The sequence below is a fragment of the Monodelphis domestica genome, chromosome 6 (genome assembly GCF_027887165.1).
Source record: "Monodelphis domestica isolate mMonDom1 chromosome 6, mMonDom1.pri, whole genome shotgun sequence".
Classification (NCBI taxonomy): Eukaryota; Metazoa; Chordata; class Mammalia; order Didelphimorphia; family Didelphidae; genus Monodelphis; species Monodelphis domestica.
The window spans coordinates 109,172,301-109,197,276 of NC_077232.1; the positions used below are offsets into that span (position 1 = coordinate 109,172,301).

Genomic DNA, 24,976 nt, shown 5'->3' on the forward strand with positions numbered 1-24,976 from the left:
ATTGAAATACTAAATTAACCACAGAAATGGGATATCTTAGGATGAAAAACCAAGAGGAAATATTTGTACACTCTGAGAGCTCTTTTAATTGCTTTGTTTCTTTTTAAAATGTTTACATATTTTTAAATGTTTACAAATATTCAATGTCACTATAGAGAAATTGGTTACACTTCAAAATTCAATCTTTTTATGTTTTATCTGCCTCTTCTAACTCTAGCCATTAAAATTTCAGGTGGGCTCCTTTCAGATGTTTGTTGATGGTTATAAGGAAGCTGAGTATTGGCTTAGGAAATTTGAAGCTGATCCTTTACCTGAGAATATTAGAAAACAGCTTCAGTCACAGTTTGAGAGATTAGTTGCCTTGGATTACATCACCAGAAATACAGGTATTGAACTTCTATCTTCAGTTATAGCCAATTTAAGTTTTAAGGTACTGTGGTCTCTTAAGCCTTGTTTGGATCCTTAACTACAAACATTTGGCAGCAAGATCAAAACCACATCTACTTTCCATTTGACAGAAAGTCTGTCAATCACAAGCATATATCAAGCAGCTAGTAGATGCTAGGCACTGGGAATACAAATGCAAAAGTGAAATAAACCATGCCCTAAAGGGGCTTATTGGGGACATACCCCATGTTCACAGACAGATTCAAGGTATCTGCTAAGTAATTTGTGTGGAAATCGGTAAAGTTCTATGGAAAGATGTCACAGTTCCTGAAGGGGGCTGGAGATTCTAAGAGAAAGATAAAGAGGAGAATTCTAGGCCTGAGGACAACTTGTACAGGAGATGGATTATTGTGTATGTGGGACAGGTAAGTTAGTTTAGACTGGAACACTTAAGTGAGTATGTGTAATGTATGGGAATAGTGGGTAACCAGCCTGCAAAAGTAAGCTGAAGCCAGATTATGAAGAGCTTTAAATGCCAAGCAGAGGAATATGTATCTAATTCTAGAGACACTAGGATAGTCGATAGTCAGTGAACATTTACTAAAGGCTTACTATTTGCTAGCACCATGATAAGTACTAAGAATACAAAAATCTGCATTCAAGAAACTCATAGTCTAATGGAGGAAGACAATACATAAAAAGAAGCAGAAAAGATAAAAGGTATACGTAGGAGCTATAGTTGCAAGCATCTTGAAGTCCTGAAGGTAGGGTGGGAAAATGATCTGAGGAGCTATAAGTTAAAGAGTTGATTTCATCTTGCAGAATGATGAGTTTCTTAAGATCATGAAATCCAGGAGATAGGCAGGTAGGAAATGATGCCACTAGGGGCTCTAAAAAGCAAAGGTACAAGTCTGACCTAATAGGACAGAAAGGATTCTGCTTTGAAGACAGGTTTGAAAAAAGACCTGCTTTTTTCCAGGGAAATTTCTTGACCATCTTTGCAGAAATCACAATTTTGTTACCTGTTAACAATTTCTGAGGATGTGTTCATATTTTTAATTTTTTTATTTAAGTGTTTTTCCATGATTACATGCATGTTAAGATATGTTCATATTGAAAAAATCCCTTGAAAAACATGGATAACAGAGTTTATTGAGAGTGTGATATGTATGTCATGTGCCTGTTAGTGTATCATATGACAACCTGTAAATACAACTATTTGTAAAAAAAAACAAAACTATTGGTTTTGTACATTCATGGAAGGGAGCAGTGCTTTGGATTTGCATTATGTAATTTCGTTTTCAAAAGATTTGTTTTTCTGCTTAGGTTTGGCTTAGGCTAAGATTAACATTTCTAGCAACCATTCAAACTGAGAGCAGAGAAAACTGTTTTCTTAGAATAATACTAGATGGCAGGGGAAACCAGGTTTAAATTTGAAGTGTGCCACAGATAATTTGTGAAACTGGTAAGACACAGGTGGATAGTTGAGATTTTACTTTAGATTTTTCCAATTTATGAGTTATCATTTTCACAGAAGTGAAATGCAACATTTTTTGTTTTGAAAGACAGGGGAAATGATAATTGGTTAGTCCGATATGAAAAACAGAGTGATGGGAGTGAAAGTTCCAGTAAGGTAAGAAAACAAAAGAATGTCTAATATTAGTTATTATTAGTAATTAGTAATGGCTGAACTTAAGGGAGAGCAATATTTTTTCAACTTCTTTGACCTTATGGCTCCTAATTTTCCTCTTCCTCTTCCCATTTAGTGTTTTTCTTCTTTAATTTTTCCTTCTTACCCCGTTTCATTTCTTTTCTTTTGTCTTTCTTTTCTTTATTTTTTCCCTTGCCTTTGTTGATTTCTCTTACCATTTTGTTGTTTATAGTAGGCTAAAAAAATGAAACTAGCTCAAATTACTTGAATTTTCAAAATCTCAGTTTGTATAACAATTTCTGTTGATTTTAAATATAAAAAATGGGTTTAATATTACTTCCCCTTTTCATCTGCTTTTTCTCTTCTTAGATGAATGAATTAGCATTATGCAAATAGTATCATTCACTACATGGAATTGAATATTTCTTAGAGTTTGGAAAAGTGTCTCTTACATTCTTTGTGAATAACACTGGTTTCTTTTTATCTGAAGGAATTCTTTTTTTATAATGATGGACTGCATAGAAATTTAACACAAAATTGATATCAATTTATTAGGACATGTTTAAGCACCTGTCTTGAACCAGGCACTATATTAAGCACTAGGGATACAAAAAGAGTCAAAAAGTAGAACAAAATAACAATCAGGGCCTGCTTTAAAGGAGCTCAAAACAATATACAGGATAACTTTGAAACCGTCTCAGAGGGGTGGCAACATGAGATTAAGGACAGAAAAGGTGAGACTCAAAAGAAGTCATGTGAGTTAGGAGGTGAACATGAGAAGGGGAAACATTTTGCAAGCTTGGGGGACATCCAAGAAGGAAGTCAGTGGCAAAGTAGTAATGGCAAATAAGGGAACACAAATGACACTGGATTTCAATCATATATAGTGAAGATATAGAAAAGTTCTCAAGATGATTTAATAAGTTTTATTGGGAAAAAACCCTTAAACATTTAAGGAAATGTTAAATGAATCATTTTCTAAATATTTCTAATTTTTTTTAAAGCCTTACTTTCTGTCTTAGAATTAATACTATGAATTGGTTTTAAGGCAGAAGAACAGAAAGGGTCACATAGCTAGGAAGTGATGGAGGTCAAATCTGAACCCAGGACCATCCCATCTTGAGACCTGGCTCTCTATCCTCTGAGCCACATAGCTGCCCCCCAATTTTCTAGTCTTTTTACATTATCGCTCTCTTTTTTTTTTAAACCCTTCCCTTCTGTCTTGGAGTCAATATTGACTCCAAGGCAGAAGAGTGATTAGGGCTAGGCAATGGGGGTCAAGTGACTTGCCCAGGGTCACACAGCTGAGAAGTGTCTGAGGTCAGATTTGAACCTAGGACCTCCCGTCTCTAGACCTGGCTCTCAATCCACTGAGCGACCCAGCTACCCCCTTTTTACATTATTTCTAATTTTATATATTAAAATTTTATTTCATCAAATGATTTTAAATGGCCGCATCCTAAATTATTTTATTGGTCTATCCTAGATGACTGAATTTTTAGTGATAATTTAATTTTTGTATTATCCTTGCATTTTTAATTGATTTTAGTCAATTAAGCAATTCCTAAAGTACAGAAGGAACATTACATTTATCATATTGGCCTTCAAGGAGAAAGATAATTTAAAGAAATTATTGCTAGAGCTCTTTTTCTTAGCCCTTATATTTCATTTTGGTTTATCTCACCTGTGATGCACTTTGTTATATTGTCATATTTCTCTTGGTTTAGTGCTTAGTGCTCAGCCAGTCGATCTATTATAAAAGCATGATGGAAATGCTCATATACTTAAACCTGGTAGATACAGAGGCCTTGGTAGACTATGTCTTAGATATCTTATAACTAATTTCAAGAATGTGTACTGCAATTTCAGAGGACCCTTTTTAAAAAACGGTCTCTACCTCTAAGGAGAGTACTGACAAATACTGGGTATAAATTGATACTTTTTTTTACTTTATTTTTTGGTCTGTTTTCTTTTGTAAAATGGCTAACATGGAAACATTTTTTCTAGATTCTTATTCTATTCTTATTCTAATCTTATTCTAGATTCACTATGTTGCTTATCTTCTCAAAGGGTGATTGAGGGAAAGGTGGGAAGGAAAGAATTTTGGAACTCAATATTTTAAAAAACAAATGTTAAACATTTTAAATGTACTTGGGGAATATTTAACAAGATAAATAAATATGTATATGTCTGTTTTAAAAGAGTATATCTTGGCACTAGATAATGGTGTTTTACTATATTTGGAAACAACCATTCAGAAACTATCTAGAAATAATAGGAATTTTTTTACTAATCAATTTATACAATACTTTAAAAGGATGCTGATTTTTAAACTATGGTAAATAGGCATTTTGCTTCTCAAGTCAAAGAAATGCTAACCTTGAATTTTTTCTGCCTTATTTTAAATACATACCCTTCAAAATGTAATAATGTTTGGAAAATACTGCAAATGTGAAAGATATCTCTAGCCATAAACTAATCTTGTAAAAATCACTCTAAAACCATCCCATGGTTTCAGTAGTATTTAAAGGCCTTACTGGATGGAGAAAACACTTGTTATATTTCTGTCTTGTATTTTAGCTGAAGATACATTTTCCAAGCCCTTTTTCTTATACCCAATAAAGATGCCAGATCTAAAGTTAAAAAACAAAACAAAACACTAATGGTTCTCAAATTCTGCCTGATTTGATACTGGCTTTTTCCATTCCAGCATGAAGTTGTAAAAATTCATATGTTAAAACATTGTCTGTCAAGCTTATGATAGAATCTTCAGAGCATGTATTTCAGTTTGTTAATTATTTTAATAGAACACTATTCTATATAAGTGTTTGTATATGAGGCATTTTTACCATCAAAACAATTTTCCCTCTTAGGAAACAGAGTGGACTACTAATAAAGAATCTCTTATTAAAATTGCTGCAATTGATAATGGTCTAGCATTTCCTTTTAAACATCCTGATGAATGGAGAGCATGTGAGTATTTCATGATTATCCATATGATTATTTTTATATCATCTTTTTTTCTTAAAATAAAAAAAAGTAAGGGAAGTGAGAAAAAATGTCCTTATGGTAGGACCTATACCCAATCTTTCCACAAATCTCAGTGCTTTTGTATACAAGGGGATGACCAGGAGCAAATAGAAATTTAAGTTTTGTATACACTTTCCAGAGGAAAATATCTGAAGAAGTTTGGCAACCAGTCTGGAAGTTTTCACCATAGCCTCCTTCTACTACTGTTATTGCTGCTACTGCTCCCACTTCTATTACTACTATTATTAGTATTACTACTACTACTACTACTACCACCACCACCACCTCCTACTACCTACTACCTACTACTACTACATGGCACTGTGAAATCTCAAAGATTCCCTGCTAATTTCTTAAAATACGCATTTTTTTGGTAACAGAAGCTCCTGTTCTGCCTTTGTCCCTAAGGCTAGTGCCACAGTTTAAAAATCTGATTCATAATGAATATAAACTCAATCAAGTTCTTCTTGACACAGAGAACTTATTACTTATTACCTGTTTGTCAGTGTAATAACTTTAAATTTCAAGTTATTAACTATATATAGAAATTATTAACTTTCAATGATTTGAATTCTAGTTACTGTATTTTATTTGTAACTATTAGAGGCAAGAGACCCTTTGGAGAAAAGGGCTACATTAAGAACCTTTATTTGTTCATAGCATTATAGTGGCCAAACTGCTTTATTACTTATGTTCTTATTTCTTACTCTTTTCCTGATATATGTGGTAGAGGATGGAAGTAGCCAATAAATCTGAGAGACTAAAATTGAAAACAAAAATTGTGGTTTCTCAACTATAAAGAACTTAACTAAATTATGTCTGTTTTCAGATTTAATTATAGCTGATGTGCCTTGCTGATAGAAAAAATATCTGCTTTCAGAAATTTAAGTAGTCCTACCTACACTTAACAACAATATCACCTTTTAGCCACATCCACATCTGTTTCTCAAGTCATGGAGATACATACACCTATGTAGTTATATGTCTTCCCATAATACATAGAATTTATCCCTAAATACAAATTCTCTTATACAATTTTTAGAAATAAGACATTGTTTAAACTGATCACTGGTGGCATTTCATATGGTGGGTAGTAAGTGACTTGGTGCTAGGATGACCCGCATTGAGACATTATAAACTGCATTAAGAGTCATAGCTGAGACTGAAAAACATGTGAATATTTAGGTTGAGAAACCATTAATCTTTAAAAAAAAATATTTCTAGAAGGGTAATTAACTTGCTGCCTAACATTTTTCTGAGATCTCTGGGTCCTAGGGTTGGATATTTTTATTTCAAAGTAACTTCTTTATCAGGTATAAAGCACTTTCTATTCCTATGTCCAGTATTGCCCTTAGAAATATACAGTAGATATTTGGTGGATTTCATATCTTTGTACTCAAGTTTATCATCTAGGCATTTTGTCAAATGAAGGTTTTTCTATCATCTTGTACTAAAAGTACTTCTATTCCCCATTAGATCCTTTTCACTGGGCATGGCTCCCTCAAGCAAAAGTTCCTTTTTCTGAAGAAACTAGAGAATTAATTCTCCCACGTATTTCTGATATGAACTTTGTACAAGATTTATGTGAAGACCTTTATGAACTTTTTAAGGTAATTAAAACCTTATCCAAAAGTATTGGAGTGTGATATACTGGAAAGAACATTGGACTAGGAATCAAAGGATCTAGTTTTATTTCTCATCTTTCTTACCTGCTAGTTTTGTCTGATCCTGGACAAATTTCTTAACCTCTCTAATTCTCATTTTCCTCATCTTTCTACCTCACAAGATTGTTCATGATCAAATGAAATAATGTATGTGAAAGTATTTTTAAAACTAAAAATATGTATTTTTTAAAAAATTAGAATTAATATCATTGGACTATTAAAATAGTTTGGGGAGCTGATTTTAGTATATACACAAAGGCAGTAGAAAAATAAAAAAGATGCATAGAATGAAGAGGAAGAAAATTCCTATGTATAACCATAAGCTTCTCCAAATAAAATCAACAAAGTCAATAAGACTTTAGTGCCAAGGTGAGCAGAGGAGAGAATGTTGAGAAACATGTTGGAGATACTGTTCAGGGTTGTAAATACTCAATGCCTTCTGTCATACATAACAAATACTTCCAAAAGTGTATGAGTTTTCAAGAAGGACTAGCACTCTGTGGTGAGAATTTGTCAAACTTTTTCAGGCCTTCTCATCCACCGTTGGTATTTACCTCTCACCCAACTCTTACCTGTAGCTCCAAGAAGCTTTAGCATGTACAGAGCATGTACACATCACAATCAACCATCTCAGCAAATGGCCCAACCAAATTGAGGGTAACTGATGATGGCCTATAGACCTATCAGTGAGTTAGGGAGCTGTCTACCCCAAACACGTGAAGACTTCCCCAGTAGAATGGAAATTTGAGAACAATTTGTTTGAACTGCCCTAAAAGTGGCTAAAGCTAGCCCTGTGGAGTGTTTAGAGCTTGGTCAGACATCAAAGGCTCGAAGGACATCCACGGGACTTTGATAGCTCTGAAAAAGTGAGTGAGGATGACAATTTTGTGCAGCTGTGCCTCACTTAAATCCAATTCATGCACAAGTCAAAACATCACCCCATGATGTCATTGATCTTTCAACTTGAGGACAATAACAACATATATTACCAGAAGAGAGTTAGAAGGCACTATGACAATTGCTTGACAACATCACAAAATTGCTATGAATCACCTACTTAGAACAAAAGTCAAAATTTCAAACTAGAAGAGGGAATAAAAGTGGGAAGGCACATAATGGGCAGTTACCATGGCTTCAACCTGACTTATTCAAACAAGTTGTTGATGCCAAAAAATGGAGAATGAATAAAATCAAAACACATCATTTTTAGCAGAGGTAAAATGTAAATGAAGCAATCACCACAATTTAGAGAACAAAGGAGCCCAGAAATCCCATCAATAAACAAACATTTGTTCTCCTTGTCAGAAGGACAGACCTAGTAGCCAAATACTGGTTTAGATTATAAACTCATTTGCAGAATGTTACAGTGGAAGATTGAGTCGTATCTAGTTAAAAAAAAAAAAGTAAAAACATGGTAGATGAGAAACGAAGTCTGCAGAAGATATCATGTGAAACCAAAATAAATCTAGTCATCCTAGTAACATTTATAAATGGAAGCACAGGGACAAATTATGAAAAACAGAACAGTCTTCCAGTGTTTTAGTAACATTCATCATCTTATGACTCCATTCAGATTCTTAACTCTACAGTCATTGTGAACGAAGTGGAAATGGCACATAAGAAAATAAAGTCAGTGTAATAGTTAAAATAGGTTTGACAAATATAAGAATTTAAAAGTTGTGGTTGCCTTTTATAATAATTAAATTTTGAGTCATGAGACTGTTAGTAGCTTTAATAGCTTTATTACAGCAAGGTAGAGATAGTAAAAGGGGGAAATGTAGGAAGGAGATAAGGAATTTTTTTTTGCTTACCACACTTACATCTGCTCCGAAGAAATTCAGCTCGCTCCCCTGACAAAGTTCCAATCTCCTACAAGAAGACTGGGAAAGTCTCAGCCTCCAGGTTCCAGTCTCCAGGTGGAAGTCTGAGACAATCTCTTCAACCCAAGCGGGGCCCCAAAGCTGAACTCCTTGAGCCACCAACACAGAACCCAAAGCAGAATTGAATGCCTAATCAGACTGAGCCACCATAAGAATGAACCACTCAAAGAATGGATCTGCTGAGGAGCCAAAAGACCTCAAAGAATCTCACCAGGGCTCATGTCCATGAGGCAAAAGACCATAAAAGCACCTCAGGGTCCCAGAGATTCCCACTTATATACAGTTTTCTCCACCCATACCCATCATGTCACATCTCAGAAATCAATCACAGTCTCCCAATTTGCCTAGCACTGTGAGGGGGTGAAAAGGTGGGGACAGTATTTGTGATCTTTTGTCAGGAAGAGTGACAATTCTATATAAGGAAGATCCGTACTAGACAGCAATTTTGAAGGCATCTTGGGACTAATTTGCAAACTATTTAAAAAGAAAATATATTAATATAAATAGCTACCAAACTATTTTCTCATCTTAATAAAAGCTTTATAAAAATTATATACATAAGCATTAAAGGTATCCTTGAGGAAAATGAGAAGGGGATAAGCTTTTGACATAGTTTTCTACAGCCCACTATGCCTTCCTCATCATAATTGCTGGAAAATTTTAATGACTGCGAGATCTCACTGTGCTTAGTATTAATGATCTTTACAGACTCCTCCAGTATCTATATACAATTCTTTGATACATACAATCAAAAAATAAAGAACTTTGTTCAGTAATCCCCTGACTATATGACCTAGATATAAAAGGCCATGTCATGAACAAATTAGAACAAGAAAGGAATTACCTTTTAAATCGCTAGATAGAAAAGAGTCTGTGACCAACAAAGGACAGTGATATAGAAGATATAATGTTTCTGTTTATACAAGATTAGAAGGTAAATAGTTGACCAGGAAGAATCTTTATATCAAGTTTCTCTTAACAAAGATCTCATTTCCAAGATATTTAAGCAACTGATTCAAAAATTAGAAGAATCAGGAACCTTCCCCAATTGGTATATGGTCAAAGAATGTGAACAGGAATTTCCTAGGGAATTAATTCCAAGCTATTGATATATACATGAAAAAAAAAATACTTCAAATCCCTAATAATTAGAGAAACAAATTAAAGCAAATCTAAATCCACCTCATACTCATCAGATTGACCATAAAAAGGAATGCAGCAAATGTTAGAAGGAACTATGATTAAACAGACACATTGACATATTTGGTACAGCCATAAATTAGTCAAGCTATTCTGGAAAGCAATTTGGAATTATGCCTCAAAATATACTAAGCCATAATGTTTTACCTAGCAACTATTTCTTATATACCCCAAGAAGATCAAAGATGTAGCATCCCAAGCATATTCACATCTATGAAATATAGATGACTGTATTATTACTGTGTCTCCAAGCATGAGGCTTTACCAATGAGGTTTGTGAATGTAACCTTGAACTGGCCATGTGGCCCTTGGCTAAGACAAACTCATAAAGATGCTCGGACTCAATTCCCCAGGAAAGCACGGTTTGCAATCTACACGCCCAAAGGTGTTCCCTCTACCTTGCCACCCAATCTTAATTGTCTATACTTTGTGATGTGGTTACTACATCCTTGGGAGTACCGCCCAAGCAGGATAGGAATAAAATCCAGAGGCAATCCCATGAACTTCCTCTTGCCTCTTGCCTCTTGGCCTTTCTCCCTTCCATGGAGCTCCACTGGGCTCCTCAATGACTCTGTGTCTCTCTCCTCTTGACCTTCTCCTTCCCCGAGGCTGTAACCATCTCGGCCTGCATTTCTTATCTTAATCTCCTCATCCACCTCGTGTTCCTTTGTACTCATACTTTCCTATCAAAGGGAGTATCATAGGGATTGCCTGTCCTATTCAACCACTGATTTGTCGGTGTCTTTCATTTCCACCCTGGTTCTCGGTTCCTACCTCTCCTCGGGTCCCATCACAAAGGTGAGCCCCTTCCCTTGTGGGACCCTGCTAGTCAGGGAAGTCCATTAAGGAAAACCCCACAAAAGAAGAAAGAGAAAAGCACCCATATATACAAATATATACACACATATCAGTTTTTTAATTGTAGTATGATATAAATGCTTGGTAATTGAAAAAATACATTAAAAAAAGATTTTCAAAGACTTTCTAACACAGAAAGACCTTTGGGTATGCACTACCAATGAACAATATGTTTATTGTCTGAGAATCAACCTATTTGAAATCAGTGTAGGCTAATGATGAGATTAGTCACCAGGTGATGAGTTGATTTTGTCACAGAAGCTCATGAAGACAATTTACTAAGGTATAGATGTCCTATAATCTACTCACACAAAAGTCACTTGTCTTTTGACAAAGACATTTTCAATATTTGTAGCTTTATATCCTAAAAACTTGGTATTTTCTGCTTTACTAATCTCATAATGCTAGCCCCCCAAAAATAGGTTTATTGGTTGACTGTCACAGATAGGCTTAGAAATGTTAAATAGGAATGAAACTACACTATTCCCTATAAATAAGTTGTCTTCTTAAGTTAAATTTCAACAAAGTTAATTTTGCATATATATGGATATTATTTACCAATGAATTTCTCTTGGAATGAAACTGTCATGCTACTTTTTGTGTAAAAATTATCAGATCTAATCATTTAGGTGTGTGAATTTGAATTGTAGAATTCATTATTACTCATGCTAAAGCAAATAATTTATAAGACAAGATCTTGCTGTTAAGGAATTTTAATGGTTTTTTTCCCCTTTCTCTCATAAAGACTGATAAAGGATTTGACAGAGCTACTTTTGAAAATCAGATGTCTGTAATGAGAGGCCAGGTAAGTAATTTTTTGGTAATATTTAAAAATATAGAAAATAATCTGTGACATAAATTATTTTATCTAATTTCAGCTGGGCCCTCACGATTGCATACTAAGCCTTTTAATCTCTCCTTAGTGGATAGGGAGAAAGGGAGAATGGGTCTTCATTTGTTTGCTTATTTATTTGCATTTTTATTGACATTTTTATTTCATATTACCCAAATTTCCCTCTTTCCCTTACCTTCCCTGCTCCAAGAAAGCCACCATTATTAATTTTTTAAAGAAGAAGGGTTAAGAAGAGGAAAGAGGATAAATGACTTGATTTTCATTTATCCTCTTCCCTCTTCCTAACCAAACTGATATTCTTAAAGCGCAGGTCTGAAAACATCAGTCCTGGTCACTAGCAGAATTTGTTGTTTCTCCATAGAATTATTTTAAATCATATTAAAAGTCTTAACAATATCACCACCATGGTATCTCTTGCATCTTTTCTCTTCTCTCCATTCACATTACTTCTCAGAGGTGGTGATATTGATAAGACTTTTTATCTAATCTAAGATAGTATAAATGAGAATGAAGTTTTAAGCTTTAAACATGGCTAACTAGAAGAATGGTGGTGTTATCAAATTAGAAAAATTGGCAGCTACATGACTCAATGGATTGAGAACTAGGCCTAGAAACAGGAGTTCTTGGGTTCAAATCTGACCTCAGACATTTCCTAGCTCTGTGACTCTGGCCAAGTCACTTCAACCCCTATTGCCTAGTCCTTACCACTCTTCTGCTTTGGAATCAACGCATAGTATTAATTCTAAAATAGAAGGTAAGGGTTTAATTTTTTTTTTTTAAGGAAAAGTTAAGGAGAGGGGTGAATTAAGCAGGGAAAATAAGTTGTTTTGACATGTTGGTTTGGAATTACCTCTAATACATTTGATGAAGATGTTCAGCAAATAGTTGAAGATATAGGACTGGAAATGAGGAGAAAGTTGAGGGATGAAAAAAAAATATATATATATATTTTAAAGTCATGTGCGTAGATAAGATCTGATGAAATCACCAAAAGAGAGGATATAAATTAGAGAAAATAAGGCTCAAAATAGTTCTGGGATATACCTACACATAGGGAATGGGACATGCATAATGATCCTGCAAAGGACATTTTAAAAGGATCATAGAAATTGATGTTGATGAACTCATAAAAAAATGTATTTATAAGAACAACAAACTGATTATTGAAATGCAGGAGGTGACTTTAGAGGGAGAATATCAGTCAGATATTAAACTGAGGAACTACCACCAGGGCCTGGACAGGTTTAAATAGGTGGATGGAATGAAACTCAAAAGAAAGAAGCTGTTGAGTGATCATGATTAGGGAAAGGATCTGAAAGTGGCTATGAGAAACAAGAAGCATGCCTATTCTTTCTTCCTGTCTAGCATGTTGATGGACAAGGGAAAAACCAGAACTGGAGTGAATAGAGAAGGTGTATTTTAAAATACTTTTTTGCTGAATTCTTGAAAGAAAGAAGAAATATTAGGTCATCTAGAGTCCTGTTAACTTTTCGTTGATTCAGTGTAAAAACTCTTAGTACTTTTTTTCTGTAGTAAATATATGAAATAAATAGTAAATCTCAATAGTAAAGGTTGTTGAGTGACTGATAAATTAGGGTTGATCTTTGCCTATAAATTACTCTTGTCATCATTTAGAGTTATATGTAGTGGAATTCTAGGGAGGCTCATACCCCCAGAAATCACTCTAATGAGCAGACAGGAAACTTGATAACATGCTGGCAGAGAAAAGCTGCTTTATTTGGAGAAAACAGCAGATATCAGGGAAGGGGAAGGGAAGGAAAAGAGATTCCGTCCACACAAGTGGCTTGCTTGGGGCAAAAATGTCCTCTCTTCTAGGTACAATCACAGACTTTTTTATAACAATCCTGATGCAAGATTCTCCTCCTTCCCTCTGTCCAATCCCACAAAAGGGGAAGGAGAGAGGAGGCTGTGACGTTTACAGTCTTGAGCACATGATTTTCAACATTATGTATCCCTAAAGACCCCCATGATCCAGAAAAACCCGTGACTATCATGGGATTCCCAATCTGGGAGCATAATGATACTTTTGAAACTCCTGTACTTTCCCTCCTTCAGTTTAATCTCACAATACTGCTTTCCAGTTTTTCAAGCAGTTTTTGTCAAATAATGTCCCCAAAGTTTAGATCTTTGGGTTTATTGAACACTCAGTTACTGTGGACATTAACTGCCTTGTGTTAATTAGCTAATTTATTCCATTGTTCCACCATTCTATTGCTTAGCCAGCACCAGATTGTTTTGATAATTACTCCTTTATAATATAGTCTGCTATCTATCAGGCCTGATTCCTCCATATTTTTTATTAATATCTTTGATATTCTTGACCTTTTGTTCTTCAAGATGAAGTTTTTTTTCTAGTTCTATTAAATAATTTTTGTGTAGTTTGATTGGTATGGCACTAAATAGGTAATTTAATTTAGATGGGATTGACATTTTCACTATATTGCCTTGCTCACAATGAGCAATTAATGTTTTTCTAATTGTATAAGTCTGACTTTATGTGAAGAGTGTTTTGTAATTGTGTTCATAGTTTTTTAGCTTGTTTTTGGTAGGTATAACCCTAGTATTTTATATTACCTAGAGTTATTTTGACTGGAATTTAGTTTTCTATTTATTACTGTTGGATTTTGTTGGTGGTAAACAGAAATGCTGATGTTTTTGATGATATACATGGGTTTATTTTATATCCTGTGACTTTTCTGAAGTTAATTGTTTTGGTTGATTTTATTATATTATTAAGATATTATTTTATTATTTTATTATTATTATATTATATTAAATAAGAGTGGTGATTATGGGTCACCTTACTTTTACACCTGATCTTACTGGGAAGGATTTTAGTTTATCTCCATTACAGATAATGCTTTGGTGATGGTTTTAGATAGATGCCATTTATCACTTTGAAGAAGATTCCATTAATTCAAGGGTTTTCTAATTTTTTTTTTTTAATAAGGAATGGCTATTGTATCTTGTCAAATACTTTTTCTGCATCTATTGAAGTAATCATATGGTTTCTGTTGGTTTTGCTATTGATATGGTCAATTATGCTGATGGTTTTCCTAATATTGAACCATCCCTGCATTCCTAGTATAAAACCCACCTGATCATGGTGTATAATTCTTGTGATAGGGATGTAGACATTTTTATAGACTCCAAAGTCAATCTGAATTAGTGGTGTCACGTGGCAACTGACAAAGCTAGTGCAGCATTAAAAGAGATGACTTCAAAGGAGAGAATATTAGAGACTCACTGTAGTCTTCCTGGCTTGATCACATCCTCACTATTATGGCTACTACATTTATGAAATATAATGATAAATTAAAGTGCCTTCAGGGAAAGACAAACTAGGATTAATTTTAAGTTCATATAATAAGAATAAATTGAAGTAACTTAGATTGAGCTAAATTATATGACCTTGCCAGTGTCACATAGTTTTTTAGTGGCTGGGGCATGATTTGAACATTGTAAGACTTTTTTACTTCAAGGCTAGCCCTCTATCCACTATTTGTCAGTATCTTTTTACCATTTGGTTAACTTTTCTTATTAATAGAAGAACAGGAGGACTGATTTTGTTGGCTAATCTTTTCTTGCTAACTCTACTTATTTAACTATCTTAGGTTTCTTTTGTTTCATGGATTTTTAGGTCAAATGGCCTTCTCAACTCTTGTTTTGGGTTTTTTGTTGTTGTTTTTTTATGGAGTGCTGCAGATATTTTAATCTTAAACTCTGTCTTTTATTAATTATTGAACTCAACCTTACAAAATACATTCATTTCTAAATACAAGCCTTTGCTTTTTGGAATATTCATTTTTCCATTTCTTATAATCTAGGAGTAGACATGGTGATTAAGATAGTATTTTCTTATTAACTAATGGCTAGCAATATTTGTTGTTTAATGTTGGCATTCCAAAGTTTGATTATAGAGTTTCTTGGTATATTCATTTTGCGCATTTTCACATTTGGCCACCTGAAGAATCTTTTTTTTTTTTAATCCTGCCTTAGTAACCACTCTAAGATAGAAGGGTAAGGGCTAGGGAAGCAAGGTTAAGTCACTTATCCAGGGACACACAGGTAGGTAGAAGGGTCTGAAGCCAGATTTGAATCCAAATCCTTTTAAATCTAAGCCTGGCACTCTATCCACTGTCCCACCTTGCTCCCTGACCTGAGGAATCTTTTTAATTATACTTTGCATTACCATGCAAATTTCCTGACACATAGTATTTAACTTTATTTCATGTTTCTCAGGAAGAACTGTGGTTCTCAGATCATCTCAGTACATAATTTCTTCAATGTCAGTTGCTTTGGCTTGTAGAGAGATCTCATGTTTTCATTCAAACTTCTTGTTTTAGAACTTTGTTCTAAGGACTTTAATTCCACTGCTGCAATATTTTTAGTTGAAATTCTTCTCTTCTCTTTTTTCACACAATCTACTGCTTTAAAGAGATTATTTGTTATTTTCCCAAATTCTTATCAGTGTTCATTTTTTCTTTTAGACCTCTATTTCCCCTTCTGATTTTGCACCTGCTTTAATTTATTTTTTCACTCTCTGAAATATTTTTAAAATCCTTTATTTTTTAATTGATTTTTAAACATTCTTTTTTTTTGAGTTCTAAATTTTCTCCCTTCCAGCCTCTTTCCCACCCACTGAGAAGTCAAGCAATATGATACCCATTATACTATGAAATCATGAAAAGTTTATTTCTATATTAACCATGTTGCACCAAAAAAGGGGGAAAGTTTTTTAAATGTTTGTGGTTCATCAGTTGGCTCTGTGGAAGTGGATAGTATTTTTTTGTCATGGGTCCTTTGGAAATGTCTTGGATCATTGTCTTTATCCAAGAAAAACTTGGTCGTTCATAGCTGATCATCGTTACAATATATCTATTACTGTGTTTAATGTTCTCCTGGTTCTACTCACTTTACTTTGGATCAATCCATATTAAGTCTTCCTTGTTTTTTCTGAACCCATCATTTCTTATAGCACAGTAGAATTCTGCCACAATCACCTACTACAACTTGTTCAGTCATTCCTCAGTTGATTCTTCAATTTATTTTGGAAGTTTTTTAAGTTGTTCAGTTATCATAACAGATTTTTTTTTCATAGTTGAGAGAACATTTTCTCTTTTTTAAGGATTTTTTAGCTGTTCAGAAGATATCACTTCCATAAATGTCATTGTCATGAGATTATAGTTTAGACAGCTAGTTATCTAAAACTTTTCTAGTATAACTTAAAGTTGAATGACATTTGTTGAACCCATTGATTTCTCTTTTTAAGGAATGACTGCTTTCTAGAATCTTGGATAAAAGAGAATAGAAATTATATTTGGCTACATAATGAAAAATATTAATTGAAAGATTTTTTGTTATTGCTTATTATGTCTTTCTATAGATTTTGAACCTTACTCAAGCATTAAAAGATGGAAAGAGTCCTCTTCAGCTAGTACAAATGCCACGTGTGATTGTAGAACGAAGTCAGAGTGGAAGTCAAGGCCGGATTGTTCATCTGAGTAATTCATTCACACAAACCGTGCATTGCAGGAAGCCTTTCTTTTCTTCCTGGTAGCTGATGTAAGATGAAGAACACTGAACTCTCTTGCCTTTAATTAATAATGTTTTGTAAAAGATTTTGCAATAATATAAATCTTCTGTTGACAGCTCCAACTGCCAAAACCTCCAATAACTTAAATCTTTAAAAAGGTTGCATTTTGAATGTAATCAAAAGTTTACAGTTTTTGTGTCCAAAAATTGTGCATTTACATCAGGGAGTAAGCAAGTAACTCATTGTTTATATTGTATTTTTATAGGATAAATGTACTTTATTGTGTTGATGCTACTTTAAAAGAAAATTTTAGTTTACATATGCTGGAATGACTGTATTTACTTTGGAATTCAAAATAGAAAATTATATGTTTGTTGTTCATTTTGACAATGAGAGCTTGAGTGTATAAAATTATTTTTATATTGCCCTTGCAAATGAAGGGAATTTCCTTGTTAAATTTATTCATGTTCTACAATGCCTTAAGTTCGAAATTAACCCATTTGGATTTGAATGCAGTAGTTAATAGAAAAAGAAATTAGAATATTTAGATTGCTTCTTTTAAGAAAATAGCTGCTGTTTCTAAAACTTGAAAAATGTACCTGAAAAAGCCCAGTCTACTTTGTACTAAGGACCAAAAAAAATAGTTAAATTGGCATTAGACTTTTGTTCTTCTGTTTGTTTACTTCAAAATTATTTTTAGAAAATTGTACATATTAAATTTGTTTGCTTTCTCTAACATCAAAGGAGACTTGGTATAATAAAGGTGCAAAATTCAGTTTGGGTGTGAAAAATGGGAGGTTATTCATTGACCAATATCAGAATAAGTCTGTAGGTACTTAAGCTTTTGAAGTATTTATCAATAAATATCCTTATATGTCTTGCTTAAGAACTAAGAATAGGCTGCTTTTATTAATAATGAACTTTGAAAAATGAAAAATTATACCCCAAAGTACATATGAGACTGCATTGGGGGCCCTACTGTGAACTGAGCCTTTAGAGCAGCCTGTTTTTTTTTTTTTTTTAAATAATTTATGCTACTTGATATTTCAGTTTTCTAATTAGTCAATTTTTTAGTTCTCTGGACAAATGATAGAGAGAAGTTAAATAGAGGATCCCTAAAATAATTTACATTTGTTTCTGAAATGCATTTTTATACATAATTGGATGTGTCTGACACTGAGAATTTGTTACACTTTCAATAAATATTTACTAAATTGAATTGAAATAAGCTATTTAAGATCTGACTTCAGACAAATTTGAAAGAGACTCAACTTTTACCTCCTATACTACCTAGCCCACTGATTAGCTTTCTTTGCCACTTTATGCTGGGAATGACCACATTACTACATCACTCAGTTGGCCATCACCAGAACTAAACTGTCCCTTCACATTGTTAAGTTCACTGATTTGGTTGTTTGCACAGGCTAAAGTGAGGATGGGGCGATTGGACATTTTAATTGCTTGTTGTGTAAAAGGTATTCCTCAATTATAATGCCACGGGAGGAGATAGAGAATTCCTTAACTCTTTAATTAGTCTCCACTTCTGACTCCTGGTTTTGAGCACATTTTTGAGGACACTGATTCCACTAAACAAAGATGAAATGGAAAACAATGTCTTCTTAGTACACCCTGAAAATAATTTGAAAAGGGAACCATCCATCTTTGGATAATGTAGTATTGATTATAAACTTTAAAAGGTACCCCTAATATTATTAGTCATTAAAATTGGTGTTTTCAAAAGTTGTAACCTATAGGAAAATAAGTACCTGTGTTGTTTATTATTTTCAAAAATTATTGTAGTTAGTATTTCACATTCTACTATGCTATATTTTTAAATGGAAAACAGAAAATTGCTTCAGTGAAAAATAAACTAGCACATTGTTAAGATCTTCTATTTAAAATGACCAGGTTATGCCTTAGAACTGAAGGAAATATGTATAATAAATATTTTAATTCACAAAACAAGTCAGAGCAATGATATTTTTTAAGCTTTTCAGGATCTTAGTTTTTATGTAAATACTCTCTTGAAACTTTTTTAAAGTGAGTATATTTGTGGTTGCCAAATAGAAGACTTAAAATAATAAAAATCATCACTGAAAGACAAAATTAGCCACGTGTCCATTGAATGACTAAAATGTGTTTACACATTACTATAAATTGCAATATAAGTGGAACAATATTCCCATTTTTTGTAACTTAGTATTACAGTTAAATTCTGAGTTATGTGGGGGCATATATTCTTCAGAATGTAAATGAATCCCTGTTAATTTCTGAATCACTTTCTTCAGGAATTTAAGTTTTTAAAACTTCAGAATTTCTAAACAGTTACCACTCTGTATTGGTAAAGGAAATGTCCTCACCAAGGGATTCCTACACCATCAGTTCTCAAATCTTTTTTTTTATATCAGGCCTCCTGTGTACTCTTCAAAATTATTGAGGACTCCCCAAAGAGCTTTTATTTATGAACATTATATATCTGTGGTTATACCCTGTATTAGAAATGAAAATGTCCCAGTTTGGACTTCATAGGCCCTCTAAAAGGAAGTCAGGGTGCTCTTTCCTCTTCAAAATGTTGTGTTTCTGATGCTACTTATTAGTATCTACAAGATGTAATCAAAATAGTTCTTAGAAGTAAATGTGTGTTCCTCAATATTTACACTAATAATAGAAAAATATATTGTACAAAATAAAGTCTGTACTTGAGAATTCTAGATCCATGATTATAAAGCTAGATAGTGTTGAAATCAGGAATGGAAACCAAGTTCTCTAGCTCCCATATCGATATACTTTCCACTCTTGTGCTGCCTCATCCACAAAAGAGCAGAATCATGATGGCAGAGTAGAAGAAACATCTGAGCTCTCCCAATATTCCCCTTCAAACAACTTTAAAATAATGCCTGAAATTGAATTCTGGAACAGAACCAAAAAAAGGTCAGGGTGAGAAATTTTTTCCTGCCTAAGACAACTTAAGTAAAAGGGAAAGGTCTCTGACACTGAGATGGCAACAGCAGTCGCTGCAACTTCAAGAACTCTCAAGACAGAGATGGTAAAGGGATCTGATAATAGGCCAGAGAAAGATTACAAGAGACCTCTATGCTAGGATGGGGTGCTATTTGGTAACTCCATTGTCTATACTCACTTTGGGATAAGAATTCCAGGGCTAAAAGAAACTCTTGTAGTCAAGAAGGAGCAAGGACCCTAAGGAGCAACATCCTTTGCAATCTCAAGGGATCGGAGGCATTGAGTAATTGTATCAATTTTGGTGCCAAGGAAGCAGGAACCCTTCCTGAGTAAGGACTAGAGTGCAGACTGTGAGAGTAGTGACCACACTTCTTCCCAGAACACACCATCTTGGAAACACTGAAAACTTCCAGCCCCCCAGAAACTCTGAAAACAGCAATGTGAAAAAGCCTGAAATGTGAGACAGTGCCTTCCAACTCTGGGAACAGAGCCCAACTTTAACAAAAAGTTCAAAGTCAAGAAATAGGCCACAAAAAAAAAAACCAAGCAAACAATAAAAATAAGTTGACCATGAAAGGCTACTATAATAACTGAGAAATCAAGACACAAACTCAGAAGAAGACAATGCTATCTAAATTAGCTACAAAGCCTCAAAGGAGGAAAATAGAGGTTTGGATATAAGTCCACCAAAAAATATCCAGCAGAACTAATAAATAATTTTAAAAATTAAATAAGAATGTTAGAGAGAAATCGAGGAAAGAAATGAGAGAAATGCAAGAAAATTGGGAAAAGATAACAGCTTGGTAAAGGAGGCACAATATCCAAAATACCAAAAACATACTAAAAAATAGAATTGGCCAGATAGAAAATGAAATATGCCACTTTGGTGATGGAAATAAGTTGCTGAAGAAAATAATTCCTTAAAAATTAGAATTGGGCAAGTAAAAAGTAATGACTCCACACAATATCAAGAAACAAAAGTAAAAAGAATGAAAAAATAAAAGAAAATGTGAAATATTTTGTTGGGAAACTAGATTAAGGAGAGGTCATCGAAGGATTATTGGACTCTCTGAAAACCATTGTCAAAGAGCCTAGGTGTATTTCAAGAAATATAAAGGAAAACTAACCTGATATCCTAGAACCAGATGGCAAAATAGTACTTGAAAGAATCTACTGATCACCTTATTGAAAGAGAAAATGCTTCAAACTGCCAGAACTCCTTCAGCTATGGAGCCAGTCAGGATCACAAAATTTAGCAGTTACCACTGTAAAATAGCAGAGGATTTGGAATATGTTACAGAAGACAATAGAACTAACATAAGAATAATCTATCCAGCAAAACTGAGCATATTCCTAGAGGGGGGGGAAGTAATATTTCATGAAATAGAAAACCTGATTTTCAAATAAAAGACTCGAGGAGCATAAAAGATAAACATGAAGAGATATAAGGGAGTTGAAAAGGTTAAACTGTTTACATTCTTATATGAGAAAATGATACATATAACTTAAGAACTATATCAGTAATACAGTTGGAAAGAGTCTATAAGAGGGCATATAAGTGAGTCAATTATGTTGATATGATTTCAAAAAAATATGGATAGATGAGAAAAAGGGATACTCTGGAAGAAGGGGGAAAGGAGAGGAAAATGGGATGTTTAACATAAAAGGGGCACATGAGGAAGAGCTTACAGTGGAGAAGAAAGTGGTAGGGGTAGGGAGACAATGCTTGAACCTCACTCTCATCTGAATTGGTTCAGGGGGGAAAATATGCACACATCCAGTTGGTTATACCAGTGGGTTATAACCCACAGGAAAGTAGGAGGAGAAGGAGATAAAAGAAAGGGGAAAGGAGTAATAAATGGGAGGGCAGATTGAGGGAGGCAATGGTCAGAAGCAAAACATTTTTTTTTGAGGAGGGATAGGATAAGATGAACAAAGAATAAGTGGAATAAATAAGATGGAGAGAAATCCACAGTAATCCTAACAATATGAATGGGATGAATTCACACATAAAATGGAAGTAGATAGTAGACCAAATAAGAAACCAGAATAAAAAAATATTCATAGACTCATAGGTTCATAAGAAATTGGAAACAAAGAGACACTCAAACTTAAACTAAGAAGCTGGAGCCTAATATATTGTGCTTCAGCTGAAGTAAAAAAAGGCAGGGATAATAATCAGACTCTAGGACCAAGCAAAAGCAAAAATAGACTAAATTAAAAGAGATAATTAGGGAAACCATGCATCTTACTAAAAGATATAGACAGCATAGTAATATCAGTTCTAAAATCTATGAACTAAATGGCATAGCATCCAAATTCATAAAGTTAAATGAGTTACAGGAAGAAATAGTAAAACTACTAGTGGATGATCTCAACTTTCTCCTCTTATGACTAAATAAATCTAATCATAAAAAAAGAAGTTGAGAGATGACCAGAATTTTAGAAAAGTTAGACATGATAGAATGATGGAGAAAACTGAATGAGGATAGTAAAACTTTCATCATCTATACATGACACTTTCCCCAAAATTGACCATGTATTAGGGTGTAAAAACCTAACATTCAGAGAACAGTAAATGCACATTTTTCAAACCATAATGCAATAAAAAATGAACTTCAGTAAAGGGCTGTGTTAAAAAAGTAATTGGAAATTAAATAATTTAATCCCAAAGAATGAATGAGTCAAGAGAAAAATCATAGAAACAATAATTTCACTAAGAATAATGACAACAATAAGATAACATTAAGTTTGTGGGATGCAGCTGAAGTAGTACATAGAAGGAAATGTGTATCTCTAAATGCATACATCAGTAAAAGAAAGAAGATTGGTGAATTTGTCATGCAACTAAAACTAGGGGGAATGAAAAATCCTCAAACACCATGATGAAAATCAGTGGCAAGATTAATAAAATTGACAGAAAAAAAGTAATTGAACTAAATACAAGGAGCTGGTTTTATGTAAAAAAGATAAATCATTGCTTATTTTTATTAAAAAAGAAAACCAAACTACCTGTATTAAAAATGAGAGGGCAAATGCACCTCTAATGAAGATGAAATTAAAGCAATTATTAGGAATTATTTTGCCCAATTATACACCAGTAAAAATCACAGTCTAAAGTTAAATGGATGAATATTTGCACAACTATACATTTCTCTGATGAAGAGAAGAGAAAATAGAATTCTTAAATAACTACAACCTCCCGGCCTGCGAGAGGTTGCAAGGAGAGAAGATAGAAATAGGGTAGAAGTTTTAGATCCCTCGAAGGGCGTGAACGAGCCGACTTCAGAGATGTAAATAATCGAGTCAGTAAACAATTATTATTTTTAGGAGCCACAGCCTGCTCCGACTACTGGGCGTTATTATCCAGGCTGTCCCACCCAATGGTCTCAATTTAACATTGCACTGGTCAGAGGATAATGCTAGCTCAGTAGGAAAGGAGATCAGAAACTAAAGGAGGTAGATAATGCTAGGTATTAGCATTAGAAGAAAGAGAGGGGAAGGAAGGCAGGCCTGGCCTAAAGACCAGGCCTTAGGGAGAAGGGTAGAGAGGAGAGAGAAAGGGGAGAAGATGCTCCTTTGCAAACCTGTGGGTGTCCTCCAAGTGGGCGGGCTGGCTGTGGCTCCTTCACTTTTATTGTCTTTGATATACAAATGAGCTCAATACATATTGATCAGTTACATGATACCTCAATGCATATGGATGAGTTACCTGGGGCATTGCCATTGGATAATGCAACTTATGACAAGGTGAAGGTGGGGTTATTATCCTCAGGAGAGTGTGACAAAGGAAAGCAAGGTTTCGTGCCTAAACTTCAGCCACGCTGGCAATAGAGCTCATTGCCATGCGCAGGATGGCCATGTGCCCATTCACAATCCTTGTCTCTCCATAATACCTATGGGCTGGACTGCTACAATAACCTTGGCTTAGTGAAAAAGGAGTTCTACCAAATTTATTTTATGACACAAATATGAAATATAAACTAGGAAGAGCAAAAATAGAAAACTATGGTTTCCCTAATGAATGAGTTTCCCTAATGAATATCAAAGCAAAAATTTAAAGGAAATACTAGCAAGGAGAATACAGCAATAATAAAGATCATATATTATCAACATGTGGGATTTAGGACTGGTTCAATATTAGGAAAATTATAAGCATCATTGACCATGTTAATTGAAAAATAACAAAAACTATATGATTATCTCAATAAATGCAGAAAAACCTTTTGATTAGACACAATATCCATTCTTTAAAAGGGGGGGGGGGGTACATCTGGGTAGCTCAGTGGATTGAGAGCCAGTCTTAGAGATGGGAGGTCTTGGGTTCAAATATGACCTCAGACACTTCCCAGCTGTGTGACCCTGGGCAAGTCACTTAATCCCCATTGCAGTCTAGCCCTTACCACTCTTCTGCCTTGGAACCAAGAGACAGTATTGATTCCAAGATTGGAGGTAAGGGTTTATAAAAAAAAACAACACTAGAAATCATAGGAGTAAATGGAACCTTTCTTAAAATAACTAGTATCTATCTAAAACCAAGAGAAAGCATTATCTGTAATAGAGATAAGCAAGAAGACTTTCCAATAACATCAGAGGTGAAGCAAGAATGTTCATTTTGACTCTTTTTATTCAATATTGTATTCTAGCTATATCAATAAGACAAGAAAAAGAACTTTTAAGAATAAAAATAGATAATTAGGAGATAAAACTATCACTCTTTGTTTGCAGATGATATGAGGGTATACCTGGCAAATCCTAGACAATCAACTAAAAAACTAATTGAAACAATAACTTTAGCAAAATTGCAGGATATAAAATAAACCCTCATAAATCAGCATTCCTATATGTTACTAACAAGACTCAATAAGAAGGGATAGAAGGAGAAATTCCATTTAAAATAGTCACAACAATTCAAAATACTTGAGAGTCTACCTA

The 24,976-nt window shown here is 34.0% G+C and overlaps 1 protein-coding gene across 1 annotated transcript in view; it reads left to right on the forward strand.

The window, feature by feature from the left end:
• Positions 1 to 19,186, forward strand: part of PI4K2B (phosphatidylinositol 4-kinase type 2 beta) — a 34,355-nt gene extending 15,169 nt beyond the window's left edge. The window contains exons 5-10 of the mRNA XM_007496650.3: positions 233 to 386; positions 1,953 to 2,020; positions 4,912 to 5,011; positions 6,545 to 6,678; positions 11,416 to 11,475; positions 16,931 to 19,186. Of these exons, the coding sequence (XP_007496712.1) occupies positions 233 to 386; positions 1,953 to 2,020; positions 4,912 to 5,011; positions 6,545 to 6,678; positions 11,416 to 11,475; positions 16,931 to 17,104 (690 nt within the window). The 3' untranslated portion in view covers positions 17,105 to 19,186. The remainder of the gene's footprint in view (positions 1 to 232; positions 387 to 1,952; positions 2,021 to 4,911; positions 5,012 to 6,544; positions 6,679 to 11,415; positions 11,476 to 16,930) is intronic.
• Positions 19,187 to 24,976: the final 5,790 nt, after the last annotated feature.